At 36.0% G+C, this 27,126-nt stretch overlaps 1 protein-coding gene across 2 annotated transcripts in view; it reads left to right on the top strand.

The window, feature by feature from the left end:
- Positions 1-27,126, top strand: part of PolD2 (DNA polymerase delta subunit 2) — a 186,682-nt gene that overhangs the window by 60,636 nt on the left and 98,920 nt on the right. For both annotated transcript variants that reach the window (XM_090404738.1, XM_090404730.1), the window contains exons 5-6: positions 5,157-5,352; positions 24,987-25,067. In XM_090404738.1, the coding sequence (XP_090260864.1) occupies positions 5,157-5,352; positions 24,987-25,067 (277 nt within the window). The remainder of the gene's footprint in view (positions 1-5,156; positions 5,353-24,986; positions 25,068-27,126) is intronic.

The following is a 27,126-nucleotide window of genomic DNA, read 5'->3' as shown; positions in this document are numbered from 1 at the left end:
TTATTGTTTGGCAACACTATTATTTTGCATTTTTTATTTCAACCCTTTGAAGAAATGAGAGAAGAAATGAGAGCTTCAAAGAAATTAAAAATTACATTTTTAATTTCTTTGAAGAAATTAAAAATGTAAAACAAAAGTGTATATTTAATGAAAAATTAAATACCAAATTTCCACATCTCAAGAAAATCGATGATGAATGTGTAACTTGCACAAATTGTTTGTCAACATTTAATCCTCCACAGGGACCACAGTGATATTATTAACCATATGAAAACCAGAAGACATGTCTGCCGAAGAAGTATCAGCTCTACTTCAAAACCCAGTAGTTATTTGCTACAGAGTTGCTAATAACTACTGAGTTTTGACAGCTCAGTTGCAGGTGACAAAGAAATGCAATCCAATTTAGCCTTATGGATATATTAAACAAGTGATCATTATGGGTGACTTTAATTATCCAAACATTGCTAAGATATATCAACCAAGTGTATGTAACATGGAGCACAGTTCTACTGCTACATTGGATGAAGAGTTAGAGACACATGCTAATGAGATTGAAGAGCTGTTGCATATCCTTGATAAGAATTTGTCAATAGAGACAGATGGAATATCAGCATGCTTGCTAAAGGAATGTTGAACTGAATTGGCTAGGCCTTAAAATGTTTGTATAACTTGAGTCTCTGCTCAAGGAATGATACCACAGGCATGGAAGGAATCTATGATAGTTCCATTGTATACCTCCAAATCAAAAAATTAGAATAATCAAAGAAAATGTGTTGAATGATTTGCAATTCTAATTTATTGCATAGAAAAATTATTACCAAATTTGAATTAGCATCATCTAAATCTATATACTTTGTATATTATACAACCTTGTAAACACATGAAAATATAATATAAATTATAAGAAAACTGTCATTTGATAATGTTCACAAAATTAGAATAATTTTTAACACGGTTCAAAATATTAGAATAATGCGAAAATAAATCCACAAAAATTACAGTGAAAAGTCAACAACATAAAAATATTAGTACTTTGTTGCATCCCCCTTAGCTTTTATGTCCATTTATAAATGTTGGGCATATTATTTACTAGCAGTTTAGTCTTATTTTTTTATCAAAACATCTCCATATGGTCTGCAGACTAGAATCAAGTTTATTTTTGTCTCTTGGGGCACTTCTTGAAGACATTTCTTCAGAATTTCTCACAAATTCTCAGTGGGGTTTAAATCTGGTGAGTTTGCTGGCCAAGGAATTACATCGATTTGCCTTTCTTTGAGCCTTCTAGTAGGTGTCTTGGAAGTGTGACAAGAAGCTGAATCTCGTCACTTTTGATGTCGACAAATCTACGACACTTCCGATGCTGTAGATTTAGACACATTCACACCTAGTTCTTTCCATATCCTGTGAAAATATCTTGCGCTTCAGAAGCGTTTTTTGACGAAAAAGGAAAATCACCATCATATGAATCTTCTGATGTCTGTAACATAAAGTGCTCAAGAATTTCTTGATACACTTTGGAATTGACTCTTTCGTACTCACACAGCCTACCTGAACCCTCTGCAGTCATATAAGCCCATACCATGACAGAGGCTGCAAATTTCACAAAACATTTCATGCATTCTTTATGAAATACTTCTTGTTTAAGATGCCAGACATGTATCCGTTGGTGACCATGGGACACACAAAACATACTTTCATCGCTAAACAGTACCTTTTTCCAGTCCTCTTAACTTCACAACAGTCTTTGTTTGCTTACACCATTGCACTCTAGCTGCTTTTGGAAGTCATATGCAGCTTTGTCTTAGGCACACGAGATTTAAAACCCAATTTGTGAAGTCGTTTCAACATCGTAGATTTAGAGATATTCACACCTAGTTCTTTCCATCTCCTGTGAAAATGCCTTATATTTCAGAAGTGATTTTTCTTTATGATGTTCTTCAATCCCCTCTCATCTCTTGATGTAGTTATTACCTTTCGACTGCTATTGCAACAATTATTTTGAAAAATTTGGTTATTAGAATGCTATTTCAATACTTTATTCACACTTGCTTGAGAATATTTCAATTCCATAGCTATAAACTGTTGAGTTTGGCCTTCTTTGTGTAGAGACATATAAAAGTTCTTAGCTCCTGATATGTCAATGTTCGGCCCATGTCTAGCAGATGATTCCTCAAACATAAGTCAGTCCTTCAGCTACTGAAATATATGCTATTTCTATGCTCTCCTCAAAACCAATCGGAAATATTTGGAATATTCTGATATTTTGAACCACATTAAAAATTATTCTAATTTTGTGAATGTTTTCAAATAACAGTTTTATTATAATTTATATTACATTTGATGTTTTGATGGTTATATAATCTACAAAGTACGTAGATTTAGATGATACCAATTTATATTTCAGAATAATTATTTTCTATGCAATAAATTAGAACTGCAAATCATTGAATACATTTTCTTTGGTTATTCTAATTTTTTGATGCAGAGATGTACAAGGGTGGTGCATAAACTGATGTGTCTAACTACTGACTTATCAGTATATCTGGTGTGGTAGTGAAGATTTGGAGAAGTTGGTAAGAACTCGTGTACAGAAATGGGTAAATCTATACTACTTCACTCATTCTTTTTTCACTCATTACTTCTTAGAGTAACCGGTCAATATCCTCTCTCATTTCATACTCATTCACTTATGCTTTTCAACTTATTCAGATAATTTGTTTCTACAAAACAATCATTTGTTTTACTTTCCTCTCCCCTCTTTGTATTTTAACAATGCATTACTATCTTTGATGTCATCATCTCACCAATACCCCTCTTAATCATGAAATCATCATACAACACTTTCTTTCCTTCTTGTGCTCTTTCATGGCCTCCTCAATTAAAATTATTAAAAAAAAGGTTTAATGTAACTTTCAGTATAGAGAAAGCTATCCTTTTACTTTTTATAATTTCTTTATAGAATGGCTGAGTTTCAACTTTGAAGTGTGTATACAGTGTGAATTGGTTGTGTAAGTGGGTGGGAAGTTTTGATTTAGATGAAATGAATGTAGATTATCGTATTTTGGAAAAAAAAAAGCACCATAATTATAGCACATATAAAGAGTAGCAAGTGCAATTGTAAAGTGGCCTTCTTTTGTGTATTGAGAACAATTAACTTTACCACCAGAAGTTATCCTAGGTATCTGACTACAATGGAAAGCAAATGACACTATAATAACAGATAATATGTGGAGGAGGAAAATGCTTTCTGTTATAATTGGATACTTAAGATAACTTCTAATAAGGCATCGCAGTGATATGCACACACACAGGGTGTGTGTGATTCCTGTGTGCTTCCAGGAAGTACGTATACATGAAGAGGTAAAAAAGTGACATAAAAAGGGAAGGATATTTGTTTTATCATTGACAGAACAGTGGTAAAAAATATTTAAGAGGAATGCAGTCAAGAGTACATATTTATACTTGAGATTTTCAAAAGTTATGAAAAAAAGGCAGTTGGTGTAGTAGCAATATTCATCCATAAATGTTGAAATGTTTAGATATAAAAATTTTATGGTATTTATGCTGTATGATTCTATAGGCTTATTCAGAGGAATGAATTCCAGATAACTATGAAATCTTGGTAGATGTCACTATTTTTCTGTGCTTGTGATTTGATATTAAATGACTGAATAAGCACAAATTATTTGTCATTAAGTCATTCATGAGTGAAAAAAAAATTTGGCTAACTCTCGTTATAACAAACTTATAGAGAGCTTCACAAGTAGTTTGTTATAATGCCATTTGTTGTAGTGAGAAAGTCAACTTATGCAGATGGGGGGGTCTCGAAAATTCTGATAAACACCTAGAATAGAAATGATATTAAACATCTGATATAACCAAAAGAAAGAACATAGAAGGATATAAGAACATGTTACCTTGATAACTCTACTACTGTATGTTCTTTCTTATATCTTGTCTTATGTCCTGTCACTAGGTATTTATCAGAACTTTCTAGACCCCCCCCCATTGTATATTAAATCACAATAGGAGGGGGGGGGGAAAACACTTGTATGAACCATGCTGTCTTGTTCATTTTCCCATTCTGTAAATGTTTATGGGATGTGAAGCATCTTTCATCTGTAGATATATTATAGCCATTAATTTTTATTTAATTATAACTATTAGTATGATTGTTAATTTGAAAACTTTTTTGATTACCAGCTGTCATTCTTCATTCCTATATCTGTCATTCTTATATGTGTATATGAGAGTAGTGAGTTAACATACAGAACAGCTGATTAGGAGGCACATTTTATTAATATCAGTGGTGGGTAATGAAATTATCATGTAATATATTTTACCCCCCCCTCCTTTTTTTTTAATAAGTTATTAAAGTCTGAGGGATGCAGCAAAGCATCTCTATGAAAACTTTGTATTCAGTTTTATACTTCACATTTTCTTTTATGTTGCAAAATATCTCTATATTCCATAATAGGAAATGAATATTATGATAGGGTGGTATATATATATGTGTACCCTTGTTTAATAAAATAAAAAAGAAAACAAAATTATAATTTTTAGTTTTATGTTTTTAGCTGACAAAAATTAGCACAGATTCAACTTCTGGATTAAATTGACTTCATTTAAAACTGTTGATGATTAGTATTGTTTCCATCTATCTTGGTAGTGTATTTGAATACAGGGAAAATGAATATTCATTTCAGCACAGGAACAACAAATATTAAAATTAAACGGAAATATTAATGCTTTTTATTTTTTAAAAAAGTCTTAAGTTTTTTTAATATATATCAAACTGAACAGAAAGAAGTCTGTTGTTTCTATGTGGGAAATTGTGCTGCTGTGTGCAATCAGATATATATGGCAGTAAAATTTCTTACTTTCATTTCAAAACAAAATGAACCATTTTCTTTGTACTGTATTTAAGTTCTGAATATGCTGAATATATTTATAATCTCTCTCTCTCAGCATTTTATTATTATAATGCATGAAGATTGGTGAAGTGCCTCTTTTGTTTGAAGATCATGAGGGAGAAAAAGTTTAAAGTTTTATAATAAAGACTGCAGCAATTTATAAGTCATTGTTCATATTTTAATAAAAACTGATTTAATTAAACATCATATGCATACATTTAACTTTTTTTTTTTTGTCTTTAGCTTTGTCTTACTGGTTTCGGGATTAGGGTTATCTCATAGCGTAGATGTAATGTTTCCACTTCAGATGTTAATAGAATTTGTTACTGGCCAGCTTGGAGAAGAGGTTGACCAAGAAAAAGCATCTAAAATTGTTAGAATCATAATTGCAGGAAATGCACTTAGTGAATGTAATAAAGAGCAAGATTTTATATCAAAGGTAAGTAAAATTACAGAACTATATTTCGTTAGTGTTGGCATGTGTGCGTGGGGGGGGGGTAAGGTGATTGGATTTTGACCTCTCAAGAATGATAAAAAACTTTTGTCTGTATTATAGAAATCAACATTTTCCATTGTAATTATGCTAGAATATACTCACATGAAAACTGTAATAGAGATAACTTCGGATGAACAGGTTTGTTTTTTAAGTATTCTCAAATATTCAAATAATCAGAAAAAAAACAAGTTCATAACTTAATATTTATGTGACGGAAATAAATCTAGTGATTTGATACAAATTCACAGTGAAAGTTAGAGTTCATTCGAAGTTGTTGATTGACATAAAACAAGTGACACGATCTGATAGACTTCACAAAAGGCATGATTGCAGGGCACTGGATGAAAGGTAGTGTTTGGGAAGCTGCTTGTATTGTAGGCTATTTGCAGTGTGCTGTGCTTAAGGTTGTTCAGTAGTGGGAGGATATACTGCAGAACATAAGTTGCTGGGCCAATGGTGGACACCTACATGTCATCAGTATTGTGAACACAGGTTGTTCTGCCTTGTGCAGGCCAGTAGATGAAAAATTATGAAATTTGAAAATTTGACACTGGAATTTAACTGGGGAATGAATAGCAGTGTTTTCCTAGACCGTAATCCACTGTACCCATCTATGTATATTCTCTGAGGTAGGAATCCAATCACGATATCTCTGCTTATGCCTAATTATTGACTGCTTCTACAGTTTTCATCTGAGAGATGTATTATACCATTGAACATAGGGAAAAAAAAAGTTGTCTTTACAGTTAGCCCATTTCCAGCTATGCTGTGTGGAGTAGGTGGAGGGTTAGGCAAACACCTGAGAGAGGGGAATCACCCCTATGCAGAAATGCAGGAAACGGCAGCATTGTATGAGCAATATTTTCCTAAACATCTCTTGTATCTCTAATCCCCCATGCATTGTACTGTGCTACAAAGCACTTGTTTGTGTGCTACAAAAGTACATGATACAGATGTGTTTTGACAGGATAATGCACCATGAAACATTACTGGTATCATTTGGAAGTGGTGTGCCAAATTTTTGGATTTAAATCCCATACAACGTTTCTGAGATTATGTGGCTTGAACGATCCATTATTCACTTGCAGATCAGTGGAAAGCAATCTATATGACATGCTAGAGTATGCTTCCTGCATTTTCAAAGTTCTTTCATAGCAGCACTTCACTATGTTAACAACATACTAGGAGAAAATTCATGCTTAATTTATTGAATTTACTGATATTTCATGGATTTCTAACCAGCATTTTTAGAGCAAATCATATATTTTGGATAGACTGGTAGAGCTGTCTTGAATAACATAAAAACTACTACTGTGATCACATATATAGTAAGTCGTGCTTTGGATTTGTCTTAACACAGAATTACATGAAAGAAGACAGTTGTGCTGCACTGTAGTAGTTCTGAGAGACCACTTTGGGAATCAGCATTGTCTATGAAGCACTCCCTTGCCCTCAACAAGTTTGGCTGCATTTAATTTGCCAAAAATCCAGAGTAGTCATTCTAAAACCATTTAACCTAAATCGCCTAATTAACTTTTTTTTTTTTTTTTTTAAACTGGCCTCCTTAGAAGGCAGCTTGATGGAACATTAATTTATTTTCATTACAATTTGAATTATGACTACTACAGTCTAATTGATGGCGGGTTCTACTACAGATGTAATTTGTGCTCTGGTAATGCTTGTTGGAAATGTAGCGAAATAGCAATAAATTCAATACATTACTTATTTTCTCATGGTGTGTTAATACCATGAAGCACTGTTATGAATCGACTAGCTACAACACCTAAACCTATATGTACATCTTCGTAGGTCTTTGTGAATGCTGTGTAGTGGTAGAGCTGGCAGAAAGAGGGGACCTTTGAATTATTTGATTGGTGGTCATGTTTTGATTGACTAGTATATACATATTGTATACAAAATTGTGTAGAAGGCTGTGTACAACATTGAAAGTTATGTATTATTTAGAGCTAAAAAGGGTATCTTAAATTTCAAATTCTTTGAGCCTATGAATGATTATTATTACTATTATTAAGCGAGACCTCCAGGAAGTCAGGGACTCATTGAGGGAGGCCACGTACTACACGCACAAGCTATCATACTTATTCTTGAATTCATTCACGCTGCGTGCACTCATGACATCCAGTGGTAGTCCATTCCAATCACGCACCACCCTATCAGAGAAAAATCTAGCCCTCACATCCTTCTTGGTGGTCTTCATTCTCAGCTTCCAAGGATGCCCTCTCCTCCTTTCCCCACCCTCCATAAATTGAAAAATTTCATTAGTTGAAATCCTATATGACCCTTTCAGAAGTTTGTAAGTCTCATTCATATCACCCCCTCTTTCTGCTTTGCTAGTCCCTATTTGTTAGTGTCTGCAATGTCTACAAATTTTTAACCTGTCTTCATAATCAGTATTCCACAATCCTGATATCATTTTTTAACACTCTCTCCTTTGCAATCTCTCTCTCTCTCTCCCCAATAAATCAGAATCACAACGGAAACCAGGAGACCTGACCTGCACATAATAGTCTAAGTGTGAGGTTTTATCAAGGCCTTGTAAAGAGGCAAAATGACATCCTTATCTTTACATATGAACATTTGATTTAGCATTGCAATTATCTTTTGAGTTGTATTTGCAACTTTTGCTACCTGGCCCCTGAACTTCAACTTCTTATCTATTAACATTCCAAGATCATTAACCTCATCAGTTTCTTCTAGCATAATCCCACCAATATAATACAACATTGGATATCTAATCATGCCAAAGTGAATGACTTTATATTTACTGATATTGAACTGACATCCACTTTCCCATGCCCACAATTCCAGCCTATTCAAATCATTCTGCAAATATTGCATATCAGCAGCATTCCTGATTACCCTACCTTGCATCATCATCAAATAACTGTATGTTGCTTGTCAAATCCTCCCCAGTATCATTAATTTACAGATTGAATAACAATGGACCAAGCACTAATCCTTGTGGTACACCACTGGTTACTTTAAATCTTGCAGACTCACTTCCTCCATATACCACTTTTTGATATCTGTCAGTCAGCCATCCTCTTATCCATGCTAATATTCTATAACCCAAACCCATATTCTCCAATTTATGCAACAGTTTACCATGCTGTATTCTGTCAAAAGCCTTAACAAAATCCAGAAGTATCATGGTGTGTCCATTCCCCTTGTCTAGTTCAATGGTAATTGTTATAGGATGTGAGCAAGTTGCTAAAACATGACCTTCCCTTAGTAAACCCATGTTGCTTATTGCAAAGTAGAGATTCACTGTCAACCCATTTTTGAATGCAAGCCCTAACCAATTTTTCCCAAATCTTCACCAATACTCCTGAGATACTAATTAGTTGATAGTTGGATACGTTCGTCTTTGTACCACCCTTGTGCAATGGAATTACCATGCATTCTTTCCATTCCTGTGGAATCTTCCCTGTTTTGAGACTCATATTAAACAGACTGGTCAAAGGAATGGCCAGTTCAACTAAACACTCTTTTAGCACATGTGCTAATATCCTATCAGTCCCTATTGCTGAATTCTTATTCAGTTTGTGCAATAGTTCTAATACCTTGTCTGCATACACCTGAGTTTTTTCATCCAGTGAAGAGGTAGCAATGAGCTCAATGTTGCATACACCATCTTTTAACAAAATGGGCACTCATTTGAAAGGAGATAAAATGGAAATGATAGAAGACCTGAATGAATTGTTTGAGGTAGCAAAAGAAAAGAGTGAGAGAGTTAGAATGATTAGTCTTTTGCCACGGTATGACAGTGAAATGTTTAAAAGGAGGGCCATAATTGCAAATGACTTTATGCGTGGGTTATGTATGACGAGTGGTGTGGAATTTGTGGACGTGTGGAGTGAGTTTGATGGGTGAAAGGATCTATATAAGATGGATGGCCTGCATTTGAATGGTTATGGTGTAAGAAGACTTGAGAGAGTGTTGCTGAATGTAGTGGATGTGCAAATTCAGGGAAACTAGATTTGTTAAGGGGGGGGGGGAGTAGATATACAGTCCTTAGAGAGGCAGTTGAATCTAAGAATGAATATAATATACTAGAGCAAATAAGGACAACAAACCAGAGTGGGATAGTTAATATAAGGCATCAAGGTAGGGTTGGGGATAATGGGGGTCTTAAATTCATGTACACTAATACTAGGAGTATTAGGAACAAGAAGGAAGAGTTTTTGGCCATGGTTGGCACTTCCAGACCACAGGTTATTGGTATTAGTGAAACATGGCTGACTGTAGATGATATAGCTAGTGGGATTGAATGTGATGGGTATAGTGTGTTCAGGAATGACAGAGAGAATAAAATGGGGGGAGGAGTATTGTTGATGATAGCTGATGAGCTACAGCCAAGGAGAATAGAAGTGAATTGCAGGATAGAGAAAAGAGCACAATTGAGGCCATTTGGTGTGAGATTGTGGCTAGCAGAACTAAATATACAATTGGGTGCTGCTATAGACCAGGTGATGGAAAAGATGGTGGTGACAGTATGCACAAGCAAATAGAAGAAATGAGTGGAAGGAGGGTGATTATTATGGGAGATTTCAACTATGGTCGCATTGATTGGAGTGAGGAGAGGACACATGGGAGGAAGGAATTGGATTTTATGCGGTTATTAAGGGATAACTATCTGCGACAGCATGTAATGGAAAATACTAGGGGTCAGAGAGTGCTTGATCTAGTAATTACATCTGAGGATTTGGCTGTAACAAATATGACCACATTGCCACCAATCGGTGAGAGTGATCATAGGGTCTTGACTTGGGAGGTGGCTAAAGGTGTAGAATTTTCAATTAAGACAGGGTACATGTGGAATTATCGGGCTGGAAAGTATGACAAGCTTAGGAGTTTGATTGGCTCAGTGCCATGGCATGTACAACTGCAAGGACTAGAAGTTGATAGTGCATGGGAGGTAGTTAAGAAGTGTTTGCATGAAGCAATGGCTGACTGTATACCTAGAGTCCGAATAATAAATCAAGTAGGGGTTAAATGGATGAATAACACCATTAAGCTTGAGCTGCAAAAAAAGAAACAACTATGGAGGGAATTTAAGGAGAAAGGTGACCAGCAGGCACATGAATGGTATAAAGCGCAGGCCAGAAGGGTGACGAGTGTGGTAAGAAAAGCAAAAAAGGATTACAAAAGAACATTGGCCATGCAGGCTAAAGAGAATTCTAAACAGTTTTTTAGATATGTAGCAAGTAAAAGGAAAAATGTACATGGCAGAATGATTTTAAAGAATGCCGATGGTAGGGAGGTAACTGAATCAGTTGAGATAGCTGAGTTACTGAGTGAGCACTTTGCAAGAATATATCATCCAGGTGGTGACATTGCAGAAACGAATAAACCAGTAGATTATACGGGAATTGTGGTGAATGAAGTGGAGGTGAGTAGTCTATTGCATAACCTCAATGTCAATACATCTGTGGGATTGGATGGTATACCAGCTCGTGTAGTACGAGAAACAGCTAAAGAATTGTCAGTACCCTTGACCATTTTGTTTAATTTGAGTCTCGGGTCTGGGTTAGTCCCGAGCGGGTGGAAGGAGGGAAAAATACTTCCACTGCATAAAGGTGTTCCAAGACTGCTGTTGTAAATTACCGACCGATTAGCATATCAGGAATCATTGTCAAGGTCTTAGAGAAATTAGTCAAGAAAAGAATACAGGATTGGATAGATGAAAATGGGATATTGTATGGGGGACAACATGGTTTTGTGAAGGGTAGATCATGCCTCAGTAACTTGCTCACGTTTTATAACACAGTGACGGCTGAACTGGATAGGGGTAATGGGTTTACAGTGATACTACTGGACCTTGCCAAGGCCTTTGACAGGATACCACATGGAACCCTAATCAGTAAACTGGAGCAGATGGGGATAGATATAGGGTTGGTAAGATGGATAGGAGGGTGGTTGAAGGAGAGATACCAGAGAGTGGTTTATTCAGGAGTGGAGTCAAAAAGACGGCTTGTGACTAGTGGAGTGCCGCAGGGCTCTGTTCTTGGACCACTGCTTTTCAATTTGTTCATCAATGATATTGGAAAGGATTTGAGAGGAAGTGTTCACTTGTTTGCTGATGAAGCAAAGTTGGGTAGAGCAATTGTGAGTTCACAGGATGTCAAAATTTTACAGGATGATTTGGATAGTTTGGAGGACTGGGCTAGGAAAAATGGATGTCAGTTTAATGTGGCAAAGTGTAAGGTTATGCACTTTGGGGTGAAAAGAACAGCAGCAGTATATCGCATTGGTGGAACCGTACTCCAGGAGATTGATGAGGCCAGGGATTTGGGAGTGCTGGTGGATAGGGAGTTGAAGTTTAGGGGGCACATTGCAAAAGTGACTAAAACAGCTCACCAAATCACTTGGCTTATGAAAAATACTTTAACATGCATTGACAAACAAGTTGTTGTTCCTCTGTATCGAGCCTTGATAAAACCCCATCTAGACTTATGGGCACCAGGGTTTCTTCGTGATGGGGAGGAAGTGGAGAGGGTCCAGAGACGAGTGACCAAGATGATAGCAGGTCTGTGGAATGAACCTTATGAGAATAGGTTGAGGATTTGTGGGTTGCAGAAATTGGATGATAGGCAAAGGAGGGGTGATATGATTGAGACATTCAAATTACTGAAGGGTTTTTATAAGATTGATCCAGAAGATATTTTTGAAAATATGACTGGTGGTGGGAGGACTAGGGGCCATGCATGGAAGCTGGGCAAGAGCATGGTTTTTTACTTGGAGAGTGGTGAATGAGTGGAATAAGCTTCCAGAGTCTGTTGTGGGTGCTACGACCATGAATGAGTTCAAGGTAAGATATGATAGATACTGTGTGAATGCTGAATAGTTGTTCCAGACATGATGTTAGGGCCTCCCTCGATGAGTCTGTCGACTCCTTGGAGTTTCCCAGAACAACAACAATAATAATAATAATTAGTTGAACAACCTATTCTGCATCTCTCATCTTCACATCATCTGTATTCAGTAGAGTTATTCTTTCATATTCATTCTTTTTTTTACTTGCAGCATATTGATATTCTTGTGGGTTGTCTTTAGCACGAAGAGCCAGTTTCTTTTCATACTCAGACTTTGCTTTCCTTACAACAATTGTGACTATTCTAGCCTGCTGCTTTTAATTTTCATAACGGACATCATCCTTATGCACACAGTATCCCTCCAGATCATCCTTTTCTTACAAATCTCTTGCTTAATAAGATTACACATCCATTTGACTCCTACCCTATTTATTCTTGGAACTCTCGGAACACATTCTGATATTGCATCATTTAAGTATTGTTTAAATGTTTCCCATTCACTGTCGATATTCTTCCCATCTAGCAACTAACCCCATTCCATTGTATTCAGTATACTCCTCAGTTGGTCATAATTTCCTGCTTTGTAGTTCAGCATGTAACCTTTTCTGAATGGAACATTCATAAACTTAGTCACTTCCCAAGTGAGTACCGCATGATCACTGTCATCTAATGGAGACAGAATAGTTACATCTTTAACTGAAATGCCCTCTGATCCTATAATCAAATCTAATTCTTTTTGACCTTAAGTCGCATCCTGCTTGAGAAATTTGTCCTGCAACAGCTCAATAAATGTATTTTCATTCTTCTCATGAGATTCTACTGCTACCCAATCAATATTTGCATAATTAAAGTCATCTGTCAGGATTACTCTTTTTGCACTCATTTTTTCTATTTTGTGATGCATTTCTTCATTACTAGCAACCGATCCACCAGGTTTGTAACAACACCCTGCTATGTAATTGATCTTGTTATATTTCACCTCACACCAGATGGCTTCATCTCATTGCTACATGAAATACTGTTAGTAGTAGGTTGGAAGTTTTTTCACTTGGTTAGACTATAAATTATAAGGTTAGTTTAATCCTTTATCCAAGTGTAAGCAAACAAAGTTTGCACCTGAAGTAAAAGATACTTCAGGCGTAAACATTGTTTGCTTACACTTGGATAAAGATTAAACTAAACTATAAATTATAAGTGATTAAACTAAACTTATAATTATACTATTAGTAGTAGAAGTACTACAATCATAGGTCCCAACTCTAACTGGATTCAAGTCATCTAATATCATTAGCAGCATGCCCCCTCTTCTCCTACCCTTTCTATCCTCCCTAAAAATAGTGTACCCTTTACATTCGGTACCAGTAAGTATGTCTGATTCTGATAGCCAAGTCTCACTAATGCCTACAATCTGAAGTCGCAACATATTGATTAAGGAAACAAACCCAACCCCTTTGTTTCTGATACTCGTAGCATTCGTGTACAGACATAATAATCTACCTGCATGTTCTTTTGTATACGCTTGTCTGCAGTATGCATGACACAGTTGGACAACTTGCAGAGTTCTATTCTTCTCTAGTGCCTAAAGCCTTGAAGAAATTAAATAAGAAATTTCTATTTTTATGGTAAGCTTCAGCAACCAAAAGGTTTATTTTTACAAAAGTAAAATTTTTATATTATTTTTGTGTGCTCTGTTACTTACTTAGGATTTTTCAGTGTTTGGCATAAGCTATCTTCAGTATGCATTATAATTAAGAGATATGATCTTTGAGTGGCATATATATTTTGTTTTCTCTGTTTATGTTAGTCTTTAGTGGCCCAACACAGTTAAGTAAATTGCTTTATTTGAAACCTAATGCATGTTCTGATGGCAATCGTATTTGTGTTGTTCTGACCTCCGCCCCTCCATGTGTGTGTGTGGGGGGGCACCTGTTCTTGGTGGAGAGATGCCCCATTGATGGTACTGGCTCTTTTCATTCTTATTTTTCTGTGCTTCCCATATTCTCTGCTGTACTTCTAAGTCCTTTTTATTATGCTGTCTTCCAAACCATCACTGGGATATAATGGCTCGCTGTCATATTTGCCATACAGTGAGAACTGTGGACATCTGGAAAGGGAGTCCTGGCAGTCTCACGATACTTTGATATCTGCCATTGACAAGACAGATGAGCCTGAAAGATTCAGCCGGGATCATTTGGCTAGTGGGCTTGCCTGCAATGGTCAAGGATGTCACAATGTCTTCTTCTCCATGGTCTGAGGAGAAGGTCCATGGCTTGCTGTGGTGTCCATATAGCCTCCAAGGTAGCCTTGGTGTTCCACACCAGATCACATTCTTAGTCTGATGGAGAGTGGGTGGGGGCTCTGGTGTTGAGTCAAACTCCTTCTCTTTATTCCATTTCAGGTTAGGCCGATGCAAAAGGGCTTCACGTGAACTTTTTTGAAAAGGTATTCATATTTAAAACTGCTTCTATGGAGAAGATGAACTTCATCCCACAGGATACTGGGTTTAGTGTCAATACAATGTTGTACCAGACTTTTGAGTTTTCATGTATTCAGTGTAATATTGATGTTCATTAATTCTCTTTTCCACAGAATGGCTTGTCTGCCCAAAGTATGTCAGTTTACATCAGAAGTGATCTGATATAGACAGATAAAGACAAACTGTCACCTCTATCTTTTGTAGATGGTAACAAATGAGAAATTTTGGTAATCAGTAGGAAAATATGTGGGAATAAGGTGATCAAAATTCTACTGATAGGTTTAGAGATACTAGACATATAAAGGATTGAAACCCTATGGTCTGTTGAAGCATCCTCAGGTGTTGGAACCTGAGGATGCTTCAGGTTCAAGTGAGAAGTTCTTGTTGTAAGCTTGAGGGAGAGAAGCACACATTATGTGCTCCATTAATTAATGACTTGATAGCACCAGTTTTTTGAGAGGTGTGATGAGCAGACTTTAGATGAATGTATCTGCCACTAAAGGTAGGTTTCTGATAAACACTAGTTGACAGAATACCAGAGGCTGTGTGAGTATGAAGAATATCCAAGAATGGTAAATTACCAGTATTTCTTTTTCCATGGTGAATTGAATGTTTGGGTGAAAGCTATTGATTTGATGTACGAAAGTGGTAAGTTCATTTTCAGAAATGAGACCAAACAGCAAAACCATCATCGAGATAATGAAACCAAAGAGAGGATTGAGATGAATGGACAAGAACAAGGCATCTTTCTTCCAGATGGTTCAAAAAATAGTTTGTGAAGACAGAGAGCTACCCATGGCAGTCCTTCAATCTGTTTATAGATCTTTTTTTTCTAGCTGAAATATCTTGATTGTATAACAAATTCAAAAATCTTCACATCAGGAGGGAATCATCATATAGTAAACTAATAGTGTTAGATAATGGAGTGGTGGTACATAGAAAAACAATGTCAAAGCTGCTAACAAATCTGACTCTTGTATTTGATTATCCTTAATTTTTTCAAGAAAATGCATGGAATTTTTGATAAATGGTCTGGATTGTCTAGTATCGACATTTAATAAACATGACAGAAATTTAGCAATTCTAAATTTCTTTCTAAAAGTAATTTAGAATTGCTAAATTTCTGTCATGTTTATTAAATGCTGATACTTTTCTTTCTAAAATTCTAAAAGTACAATTCACAATGAGTCTTACTGGACAACCTTCTTTATAAATTTTTGGGAGGCCATATAAACAAGGTACAAGTATGAGCCATTAGGAAAAAGAAAACCAGGACGTCCTCTTAAACGATGACTTCTAAGGCCGGAACAGGCCATGCTAGGCCTAAATCCTTGATACACATGATGATGATGATGATATAAACAAGGAATCTTTCCAAAATGAGTGCATAACTTATACAAAGTCTTTTGATCCCGGCTGACAACTTCATCAAGGAGCTTATTTATTTAATCTGTGTTTTTCTAGGGTTATAACTAATTTCTTGATTGATGGAGGTATCCTGTAAAAGGCAGTCTGTCTATCTTCCTCTCATAGTTGACCTTATCCATTACCACTACAGCTTTTCCTTTATCCGCTTTCGAAATAGATATATGGTTCTTTTGTTTTAATGAAAGTAGTGCCTAGAATTCAGTAGTAGATAAATTGTTGTTTATATTTTAACTATTGTATGCCCACAGATGCAAGACCTTTCAACACTTCTGTGCATGTCAAAAGAAGGAGAATCCATTCCGATATTAGGGTAATCAATGTGTTTCATGGGATGATTGTTTATTATTATATGTCGGAAAATTAACTTTTCTTTTATGAAAATTATAGTTCTTAAAGTGGTAACTATTTTGCTTGTAAAACAGTTGGAAAATGTACGTATAAAACATGTGATTTCGTGTGTTGGTGACCAATTCGTATATCCTTTATTTCTTTCTCCCCTTCAGCATGAATTGACTATTCTTGGCACAAAGCCAAAGTCGGCTCTACGAAGTGTGAACGTACAGTAGTATGAATGATTTCTAATAACCAAATCAGCATGGTTTATTTTTTATCAATAACTAAGTCTTATATTGCAAAATATGGTGCGGTTTCTGAATAAGAAGTTGATTAGAAAGAATACTCAGTGATCCAAGAGGTCAGGTCTCCAAGGTGAACAGCCTCTAGTCAATAGAATAATGTAGGCAAGGGAAGTTGGCAAGACGGATCCGTAACCTCGGGACAAGGATTGACTCTGGGCGAAACGTGTCGGGGACCTTCTTGTGGAATGCCTCAGCTGCGCGGCGTGCTGGATGGCCCATCTGGCACACCTGCTTCGACGGCAACTGACAGCTGACTAAGAAATGGCATGGACCAGGGGAATTCGACTGTCTAATTTAAACAAAGCGTTGCGATGGCCGTTGAGAGGTGGTGACGCAATGTGATTTCTGCCCAGTGGTCTGAATGTTTAAGTGAAAGAATATCAATCAAGATCGTGGATAATTGGCAGGAGTAAACATGACTCTCAATTGAGGTAGATGTGTTGGATGGAGCCTTGGTTCTGCTGGTCATTGAAACTAGCCAAATTTCAATTTATTCTCTATAGACGAGTAACTTACCAGAGGGAACCTGGTTATATAAGATGCAGTTTACTGCATCTAGCAAAACTCCTGGTGGAAGACCAGGTCTGACGCGACTCGTTTGAGTGTTCCGTAGACAGAATGCCGAGTGCTACTCTTAGAAATGTGGGGAATTGCCATCCCACTCATACACCTATGCACACAAGCTTATCGTAGGCAATTGGCTAACTGATTTCCTTTGCTAGAGTTGGGAAGAGGTGAGAGTGCCCTTAAAGACTCTCACTGTGCCTCTATGCACACTAGCCACTGCAACGATACCGTTGCTGCCTCGTGCATTAAAAGGCAGCTCTAGCCGGAGTTGCTTTCGTACTGGCACGGTGCGATCACTCTGGCGATGAGGCCACTAGAATGGAAGCATCAAGGCAGCCGTCGAGACTATGCGGCAGCTGCTTACTACTCTACACCATTCAGGAAATCAACACTTGGATGCTATAAAAATGGTTAGAGATGCTTAGAATGAGCTTTCCAAATCCAGTCTGAAGGGAGTTTGAAAGAAACTCTGCCCACAATTAATTGAAGACATTGAAGTTGTTGAACCTTCTTTGGAAAAGGCAACAACTGGTTAGATAGCAAATCAACTGGCTCTAGAAGTCTAGTAATGATGTCAGTGAATTGCTGAACTTGCATGAAAGGAGCTTATCATTGAGGAACTTATTGAAATGGCAGAGCAGTAAACTGCATTAAGAAGATGATGAAAAACTTACCCCTATCTTTACATACAAAGACATAGAGGTTACTGAAAAAATTGACTCCAGTTCCAAAAAAATTGGAAATCGGTGATCTTTTTTGATAAAAATCTCCATGATAAAATGGAGCTCATAGGCCCTTAGACAGAGTCAGAAATACCTTTAATGCTACAGCAAAATTTATTGTAAATAAAAAAAAAAAAAGGAAAAAAGACTCCTCAGGCCAGAAGAAACTACATTATGTAGAATTTTATTTAAGAATCTGTAAACAATAAATCATGTAACATTTATTACAGGAATATTATATTATTTCATTTTTTTAAGTGTGGTATACAGTTCAAATGGTAACTTCAGTAATGACACTTAATCTGTAGGACTTTAGGGTTTGATTTATTGACAGCCCATTTAAGAACAGTTTTCTGGGAACAATTAGATCCTAACAGTGGGCTTGAAGTGGTTGTACAGGTTGGCTGCATGTTGGAATGAATCCAATGGTAATACTTTACAAATGGTCTCACAACCAGCTAGTGAAACCATAATCCAGCTGCTACTTACTCTTCAAAATTATGCCTTATGGAAGTCTGTTGTTGCACTATACAGGGATACTGTTGAGGTCATGCAGAGGAGAATAAGTGCTCTCTGTGGGACTTTCCTATAAATTTTTCACTCCACATGGCATATCACCATTTAACTCTTCAACACTAAACCATTCAAGTCATCATAAGTGGTTTGATAATGCTAGTTAAAAAAAAAAAAAAAGGAAAAAGAAAAAAAAAACTCTCCAAAAATAATACCAAAACAACAACAAAACTTATTTCAGAGAAAACACTTCCATATCATACAGTATTTATGATCTTATCTCTAACAGATATGATGTGCACTATCACTTAACTGACATCTAAACTTGATTTGCTAAATCTAATAGAATTTCAACTGGCAGCTTCACAGTTAATTCTCATCACAACAAACACCATTATAACAATTTCTTCTCTGTAACATACTACCAGAAGGTCCTAACCAATATCCTATAAGTAACATGCTATTTCAAATGAAATTCACTACAACGGATTGCTATAATAAACTATATCCATGGCCTACAAGCCGCCTATAGTTAGACTTAACTGTTCTATTCACTTTATCCTTTCAAACTACTCTGTATAATTCCTTCTGCCAGTGTGGAATCTTTTGTCCAATCTAACATCCCACGTAAGAGAATGCTAAACCTGGAACCACTCTTTTTTGATTTGCTCTTGCTCAAAATTTCCTTATTTTATTCATATGCATTCACCATCTGTGCCACTCTTCAAATTCTGATAATCATGCTCACTTTTTTCATTATTTGTTGCTGAAGTTTAGTTTTCTGCAGTTCAAATATCTAACCAATGAGGTCATCTTCCTTGGGGACTTCAACAATCACATACTCATACTAGCTTTCTTTTTCTATTTCCACTGTGTAATTTGAAGATATTTGTATCAGCAATGATCTTTCATAAATTGCCCAGCTACCCACCAGAATACCAGATAACCTTTTTGACCAACCCAACATTCTTGATTTCTTCTTAACCATTTCTCCTTTCAAACATACTTTGGATATTAGTTTTCTTCTTCTTTGCAGTTCAGACCATAATCTCCAGGTCTGCTTTTCTACAGAACATCTTTCTGTAAGTCACTCTCTCTGATGTCCTTTGACACGTGTGTTTCCATATTTGCCACATTGGATGATTTCTGTGATTTCTATTGGTTCACCTAATAGATAACTGTTTTTGCTCATCTGATTCAAACAAGACTTCCATTACCTCAGTCTACTCAGAACTCCAGATTACTGTCCAAACACTTGGTTTTTCAACTGTCAACTGTGCCAAGCTTGAATAAGGAAAAACTTTGGCATATTACATGATATGTGACTTGAAATCAAAACTTTAGCTTCACACTGCAACACACAACTGCCAAAAGACAATCGATGAATCCAAATCAGAATTTAAAAGGGGCCATCAGAAAACTTGCCTTATGAAATGGCAGTTGATCCTCTGATCCCTTGCAAAGGATGTTGGGTGCAGCTTCCTTGTTTCCATATTTCTCACACATTGAAATGTTACTATGGTAACAATCCAAGGCATGTTGCCAAGTGACTTCCTGGCAACATGCCTCTCCAATTACTGCCTTGATAATCAAAAAAAAGTACTGTCTACTTCATGTCCTCTAATCTTTTGTATCCTTAGGCACCCCAAGTCTTCTGATCCCGATGGTATATATACCCCCCCCCCCAGTTGTGCTTAAAATCTGTGCCTTTTTCTAGACATTTCTGGGACATTTGATTGGGTCTGGCACGAAGGCTTTTGCACCAAATTAACGTCTTATGGTGTACCTTCTTCCATCATTTACAATTGAATTGATAATTTCTTTCTAGTCGCTCATTATGTGTCATGGTAAATGTCTTCCTTTCTTTACTTTTACCCTCAGCATCAGAGTATTCTAGAGCTTGGATTGTGTACTTTCAGCCATGCTCTTTTATCTGGTCACAGGGTATAATATGCTAGGAGCTATACATCACCAAGCTTCTGGCTGTGCAACTTACGTACACAATAATATAGAGAATGCTCACTTAATATCAGCACACATTGATCAGAATATACACACTATCATAGCAAGAATTGAAGATCTCACAGTGGTTAACATCTGTAAGCTCCCTCTGGTAGAATGGCTGTCTGAAGTAATTCCCATATTTCTATATCCTACTGTTTACATAGGGGATTTTAACAGCCATCACAGTCTGTGGAATTACAATAATAATGATGGAAATGGTGAATCATTAACAAACTGGGCTGAGCAAAACAATCTGAGCTTAATATTTGATGCAAAGGACAAAGAAACCTTTAAGGCTTCAGCATGGAATAGGGAATAAAACCTAGATCTCTGCTTTGTTACCCAAAATTTGCAAAACAGCTGCTAAACACAATAAGATGAGTCCTTGAAGATTTCCCACACAGTCAACATCGACCCTTATTGGTAGAAGTAGGAATACGAATACCAATAATATGGTCTATTCCACAACCAAGATGGAATTTTGAGAAAGCAAACTGGCAGGATTTTTTGCAAGAACTGGATAAAATAGTAAGATGGATACCATCTATGAGTGAAAACTACAACAGATTCATTGGAACAGTCATATCAACAGCGAAGAAGTATATTCCAGGGGGTTTCTGAAAGGAATACATACCTGGCTGGAATAAAGGCTGCGAAGAGCTATACCAAGTCTATTTAGAATCTGGCAACTGTGACATAGCTGATGAATTTCTCCAGAAGCTTGATAAACAAGTGCAGAGAAAAATGGATAAAAACTATAGAGGACTTAGACTTTAAAAAATCAAGTAGAAAAGCATGGAGCCTATTAAAGAAGTTAAGTGGAAGTAACCCAGTCACTCATAAAGATCCTTTGGTGACTCCAGATCAAATTACCTGTAGAATAACCTCGCTGTCTAGAGCCCTTAGATCATCAACACACATAGGAAGGGAAAAGATCACTCAGAAACTTACGACAAAGTGCAGCTGATAGTTCCCAATTTTCAAGAGAATTTACAATAGATGAAATAACTGAGGCCTTAAAGGAGGTTAAAACTGGCAAAGCATCAGGCTTTGATGGTTTCATCCTGAATTCTTGGTTAACTGTGGAAAAAATGCTCATCAATGGCTAACAGGATTGTTTTCTCATATTTTAAGAATGGGAAACTTTCCAACAGCTCTTTAAGAGAACCAAAATAATAGCCATATTAAAACCCAACAAGTCTCAAGATCAAGCAGAGAGCTATCGCCCAATTGTGCTGTTATTTTTGTTCTCTTAAAGGGAAGTAGCTTCTACTTCATCTATGGAAAAGTTTAAATAGGATATACACAAGACATGATATCTGTGCAGTCAACTTACACAAGCGGGGAAGATCACCTACAACCTAATGTGACTGTGGAGCCATAAACCAAACACTCTGGCACATTGTGAAGGACTGCAGCATAAGAGCCTCCCCTCGTAACCTGAGAGACTTTTTCTGAAGCAGATCCTTTAGCTCTTGAATGGCTAGCTAAGCTAGATTTAAAATTTTAGTGACTGTTTTTACCTGTAATTTGTATATGTACACTTCCTGTCTCATTTACGTTGTCTGCACAAATATGTATTTATATTTGATGTCATGTGTCTTTTTTATTATGCCATATGCTAAATAAATAAATCAATTCACAGATGACGACCTTTCACTAATCTCAAGTCCTATTTTTCTCTCCATTCCTCTTTTTCAGTTGAAAAACTTTGCAGTACTTGTATACCTGAAGTTATAAGATATTCCATACTCAGTGCATTTAACATTGATCTCCTTGCTGTATTTCAGTGTGGTAAGGACAAGTCAACTGCAGTCACCAAAACACAGTCACATCTTATTTGACACAGTGAACACGCTTCATCTCTTCTTTTCTCAACGTTGATGATAGCAAGATTTTTGCACAAGATATTTCTTTTTGGACTTACACCTCTTTCTTCTGACATTCTCTATCTCTAAGAAAAACTGACTGGCCTTTTCCACTCTTGACATTGCTTCTAACTTGTACAACCCCTAACATTGTATAAATCCCACATTGGCCATACTTTAGAATATTGCTTTGATATGTGGGGTGGTGAACCAAAACACCTCTCCAAAAATTGCTTGATGCCATCTAGAAGATGATGATAGGTGATCTTTCTTTTTAATAACTCACCCTACTCAGTCACTTTCTCATAAACATTTTTTTTCCTGCCATATGACTCTTCTACAAGTATTTTCCCTGAACTGGTTATCACCATTCCTCCATGTTTACTAAAGCCTGTAAACATATGAACAACTGCTGATTAATATTCATTTTTCATTGTGCAGCTTTAGACATACCAAACTACTTATTTTTTTTTTCATTCCATGTACTTCTGTGTTTTGGAACAGTCCTCCATATAAAGATTTTGCCAAAGTCGACTTCTTCCAGTTGTTCAAAAAGCTCAACAGGTTTCTTCTTTCATTTTGACCACTTGCCCACGTGCTGCACTTCATTTGCTGTAGGCTTTGCAGCCCCTTGTTTGTGAGAGTTAATATTTGGAGAGAAAAGAAAACACCACTCCAAGTAGTCCCATATAGCTCTCTCTCTTGATGCTAAGGAGGAATTTGATGAATGAATAGAGGTATTGAAACTATTTGCAAGAGCTTGATTTGCATATATCAGACTGAATGGGATGGAACGGTTGGTATAGATGCTACGGGAATGTGGCAAGGTCATTAGTGATGCTCCTTACCTGGTTGTTCATTTTGAATCTCACAATGAGAATATTTCCTAATGTGCCAATGGAAGGCAAGATAATTCCATTATACAAATCTGTAATATACAACCTATTATAAGTTGTAATATGAACCTATTATAAGTATCTTTGAAATAGTTATTAAGGTATTGGAGAAGCTGATAGGATTTGCATTCAGAATTAGATACATAATCCATTGTACAGTAGAAGATGGTAATTAAAGGTAAGCCTTGCTTATGTTCTGTAATAAGATAACAGAAAAATTGGATAAGGGAAATGAATATATCACAATACTTTGAAATTTTGCTAATGCATTTCACATGATTCCAAATGGGAGGTTATTATACAAACTCACAGGGATAGGTATGTAAAATGGGTTTATAGAGGTGGTACCAAGGCTAAGAGAAGGAAGGTAACCAGTGATGTATGGGAGGATTCTGTATTAAGCCATTGCTTAAATGTGTTTTAATGATATTGTGGATAGTCTGAAGAGTAGTAGATAGTTATTTGCTGATATGATTGTTTGCAAAGTTGGGAAGAGTAATCAGAGATATCACTGATATATATATATATATATAGAATCCCAGCAAGCTGATTTAAACAAAATTGGTTCTGTGGGCAAATGAAAATGAGTATAATTTTAATGTTGCTTGTCAAATGCTGAGTAATGAGAATTGCTTTGTTTGTACTGTTATATATTAATGGGCATTGCTCTAACTGCAATGTTAAATATCAATGGGAATTTGCTGCAGGTGATCTGTGAAGCTAGAATAGAAAGACCTAGAGGGTGATAGTGAATAGAGAGTTAAGGTTTAGGAGCTGCACTACTAAAGTGGTTAAGTTAATGGCAATGTTAAAAAACACTAACTTCTTGTAGAAAAAAAGGAAGTTCTTTTCCCACTTCACAAGGTTTCGATAAAACTGTCCCGATAGCTGTTCTCAGATGTGGTCACTCAACTAAGCTTTGTCAAGATTGATGAGATAGTCAAAAAGGATAAATGAAAATTCCTAGAAGCTGAGTAGGTGTGTGGTTAGGAAACATTTGGGATCCAGGTTCTTAGGACATATAAAATGGGATGTCTTTCAATTCTGTTGTTTAAAGAAAGATAACTAGGTCTTGAGTGATGCAAAAGTAGCTCTTCTTTGTGCTCATTAGAGTAGCCTACATAATACTGCCATTCAGTTATTTAAGTGTGAGAGGATTCATAAAGCAGAGACCTGTTTGCTTGCATAACAAACAAGAAATTAAATTCAAATGGGAAAAAAATGTTTCCATACCAGTAAGAATTGATTCACCGATGTGTGGAGTGCTCATGCTTATATAAAATGTCTGAAAAAGGTAATTCAACCAAGGAGATCTTCTCTTCAATTTAAACTTAAGCATAGTTTTATTTACAACATTTACTGAGTAAAAAGTCTGTCTATCTTTTGGTTATTTATTGGTTGCAATTGACAGTTTTAATTTTTTTTTTTTATTCTATCAAAGTTTGCTTTATTAACTATTTTTCATAATGTTTTTATTTCACCTATATATATCTCTTATTGTTGAGGTGTCTATTATTGTTGTTTCACAGGCTTATATTAATATTGGTTGGATTACCAATTTCTAGATTAATTTTTATCTTTTATCAGATCTTCATAAAGGAGTATGTTATATATATGTTTTTTTTTTAGGGCAAATATTTAACAAAGAAAACGAAAACTGGCAGTTTGGAGGCAGTAAAGACACTGGACAAAATACTTCTAGAAATGACTGTATGTATTTAATTCTTTAAATTTATTAAATTTTGTTTTCATGGCTTTCTAATTTCCAATGATATTCTAGGCATCATTCAGTAACAAGAGAATATATTGGATATAAATCTGTTAATTTTGTTGGATTATATATATGTGATCAAATGGGATATGCATCATCCTTGTTTAAATAGTAAGCAAATGATCCTTGGCCTACTCTAATTAAATGCATTATTGTAATGATGATGATGATGATGAATTGATTAAGTTTCCTTTTTTTTTTTTTAGCGTATTCATCTGTTCTGAATGTTGAAATACTTAGCAGATTTGTCCTTAGCAATATGCTGTTGTTGATTTTAGGCTCAAGTGTTTAACTCAATACAAAGAAACTATCTTTAAGTCAGAGAGTACTTCAGGTACTCATATATCCAAATAAATAATTTAATCAATCAGATATTTACGTTAATTATATATAGTTCATTTAGTAATACATATGCTGCTTGGAAAGAAGTCAATGCACTGGGTAGTCACTCTTTCCATAATGCATAGCATTATACATGTCCTAAGGATATGTGCATTGCATTATGGGATACTAAGGCAATTGATGTGAGGTCATGAGCCTCTATACAAGTAGCCCAGTCACTTCATGCACAAAACTTTGTTTGCTTACACTTGGATAAAGGATGAAACTAAGAATATAATTTCTTGGCATCTTTGATTCATAATAGCTTTGCTTATTCTCTTGTCTATTTCCAAATTTAATTTGCCATCTTCACTAAAAACTGTGCCTAAATATTTTACTGTGCTGAACTATTTTATTTGTTCTACAGGTTTTCCATTAAGAATGCAGCTGAAGTTTTCAATGGTCTTGCCTAATTTCAGTTTTGGTCTTTTTATTGCTGATTTTCAAGCAGCAATAAAAAGACCAAATCAAGGAAAAGAAGGAGTAGCCATAGTATTCAACACAAAATACGAGGCTAATCTTCTTGAATGGCAGTCAGTCTCAAGTAGAGTAATGTGGGCAGATATGAGAATGGGGAACTCGACAATGAGACTTATTTGTGCCTATGGTCCCACAGAAGGTTCTACTAAGGTAGAAGTGGAGACATTTTTTGAGGCTTTAGAAAAAAACAACTGACACATTGAAAAGTTGGTCCTTGTTGGGGATCTAAATAGCAGAGTAGGAAATGATCGTGAGACATACAAAAATATTTTGGGAAAATTTGGAGAAAAGAGCAAAGCTAATAATAATGGCAAATACCTCTTGGATTTCTGCTCAGGACATGGACTGGTTATTACTAACACATTGTTCCAACATAAAAATGTGCACAAATTCACAAGGCGAGAAGAAGCAAGGAATAAGAAAACTCATTGACTACGTTATTGTTGATAGTGATGTTTTCTCCCTGGTGCAGGACACCAGAGTGTACAGAGGATTTGAAATTGGAAGTGATCACTATTTAGTCTTGAGCAGGATAAAATTGAATTTCATATTGAAAAGAATAATATGTAAGAAAGTTTTAAAGCGAATAAAAGTTGAGCAGCTCTCAGATGTGAACTGTAGACTAAAATACACAAAGATTATTGAAGAAAAAATGAAAGAGTTTGAGAACAGGAATCAAACCTTGGAGATTCAGTGGCAAACTCTGAAGAAAACATTGATTGATTCTGCCAGAGAGGCATGTGGTGAGGTTGTCTGCAAGGATAAAAAAATCAGAACTCCCTGGTGGACACAGGAAGTTAAAGAGGCAGTGAAGGAAAAGAAGAAAGCATATCAAAAGTTCCTGTCAAATAAGTCAGCTTGTGCTCTTAGAGAATATAGAGACAAATGCAAGAATGCCAAACACTGTGTAAAACTAGCTAAGCAAAAGTCATGGGAGGACTTTGGCAAGAATATAGAAAATAAATATCAAGAAGGTGGCAAAATATTCTGGAGGTTGTTGAAGAAGCTTAGGAATGGAGGAAAGAGTGCTATAAAAGGAGTTAGAGATGATAAAGGTGACATGAAAACAGTAGAAAAAGATATTCTTGAAGTATGGAGTAATTACTTTGAAAAACTGCTAAATGAAACAAGCAGTGA

Source organism: Typopeltis vanoorti, chromosome 2 (genome assembly GCF_054136105.1).
Source record: "Typopeltis vanoorti isolate ZY-2024b chromosome 2, IOZ_Tvanoo_1.0, whole genome shotgun sequence".
NCBI classification, from domain to species: domain Eukaryota; kingdom Metazoa; phylum Arthropoda; class Arachnida; order Uropygi; family Thelyphonidae; genus Typopeltis; species Typopeltis vanoorti.
This window is presented reverse-complemented; position numbering and strand designations above follow the sequence as displayed.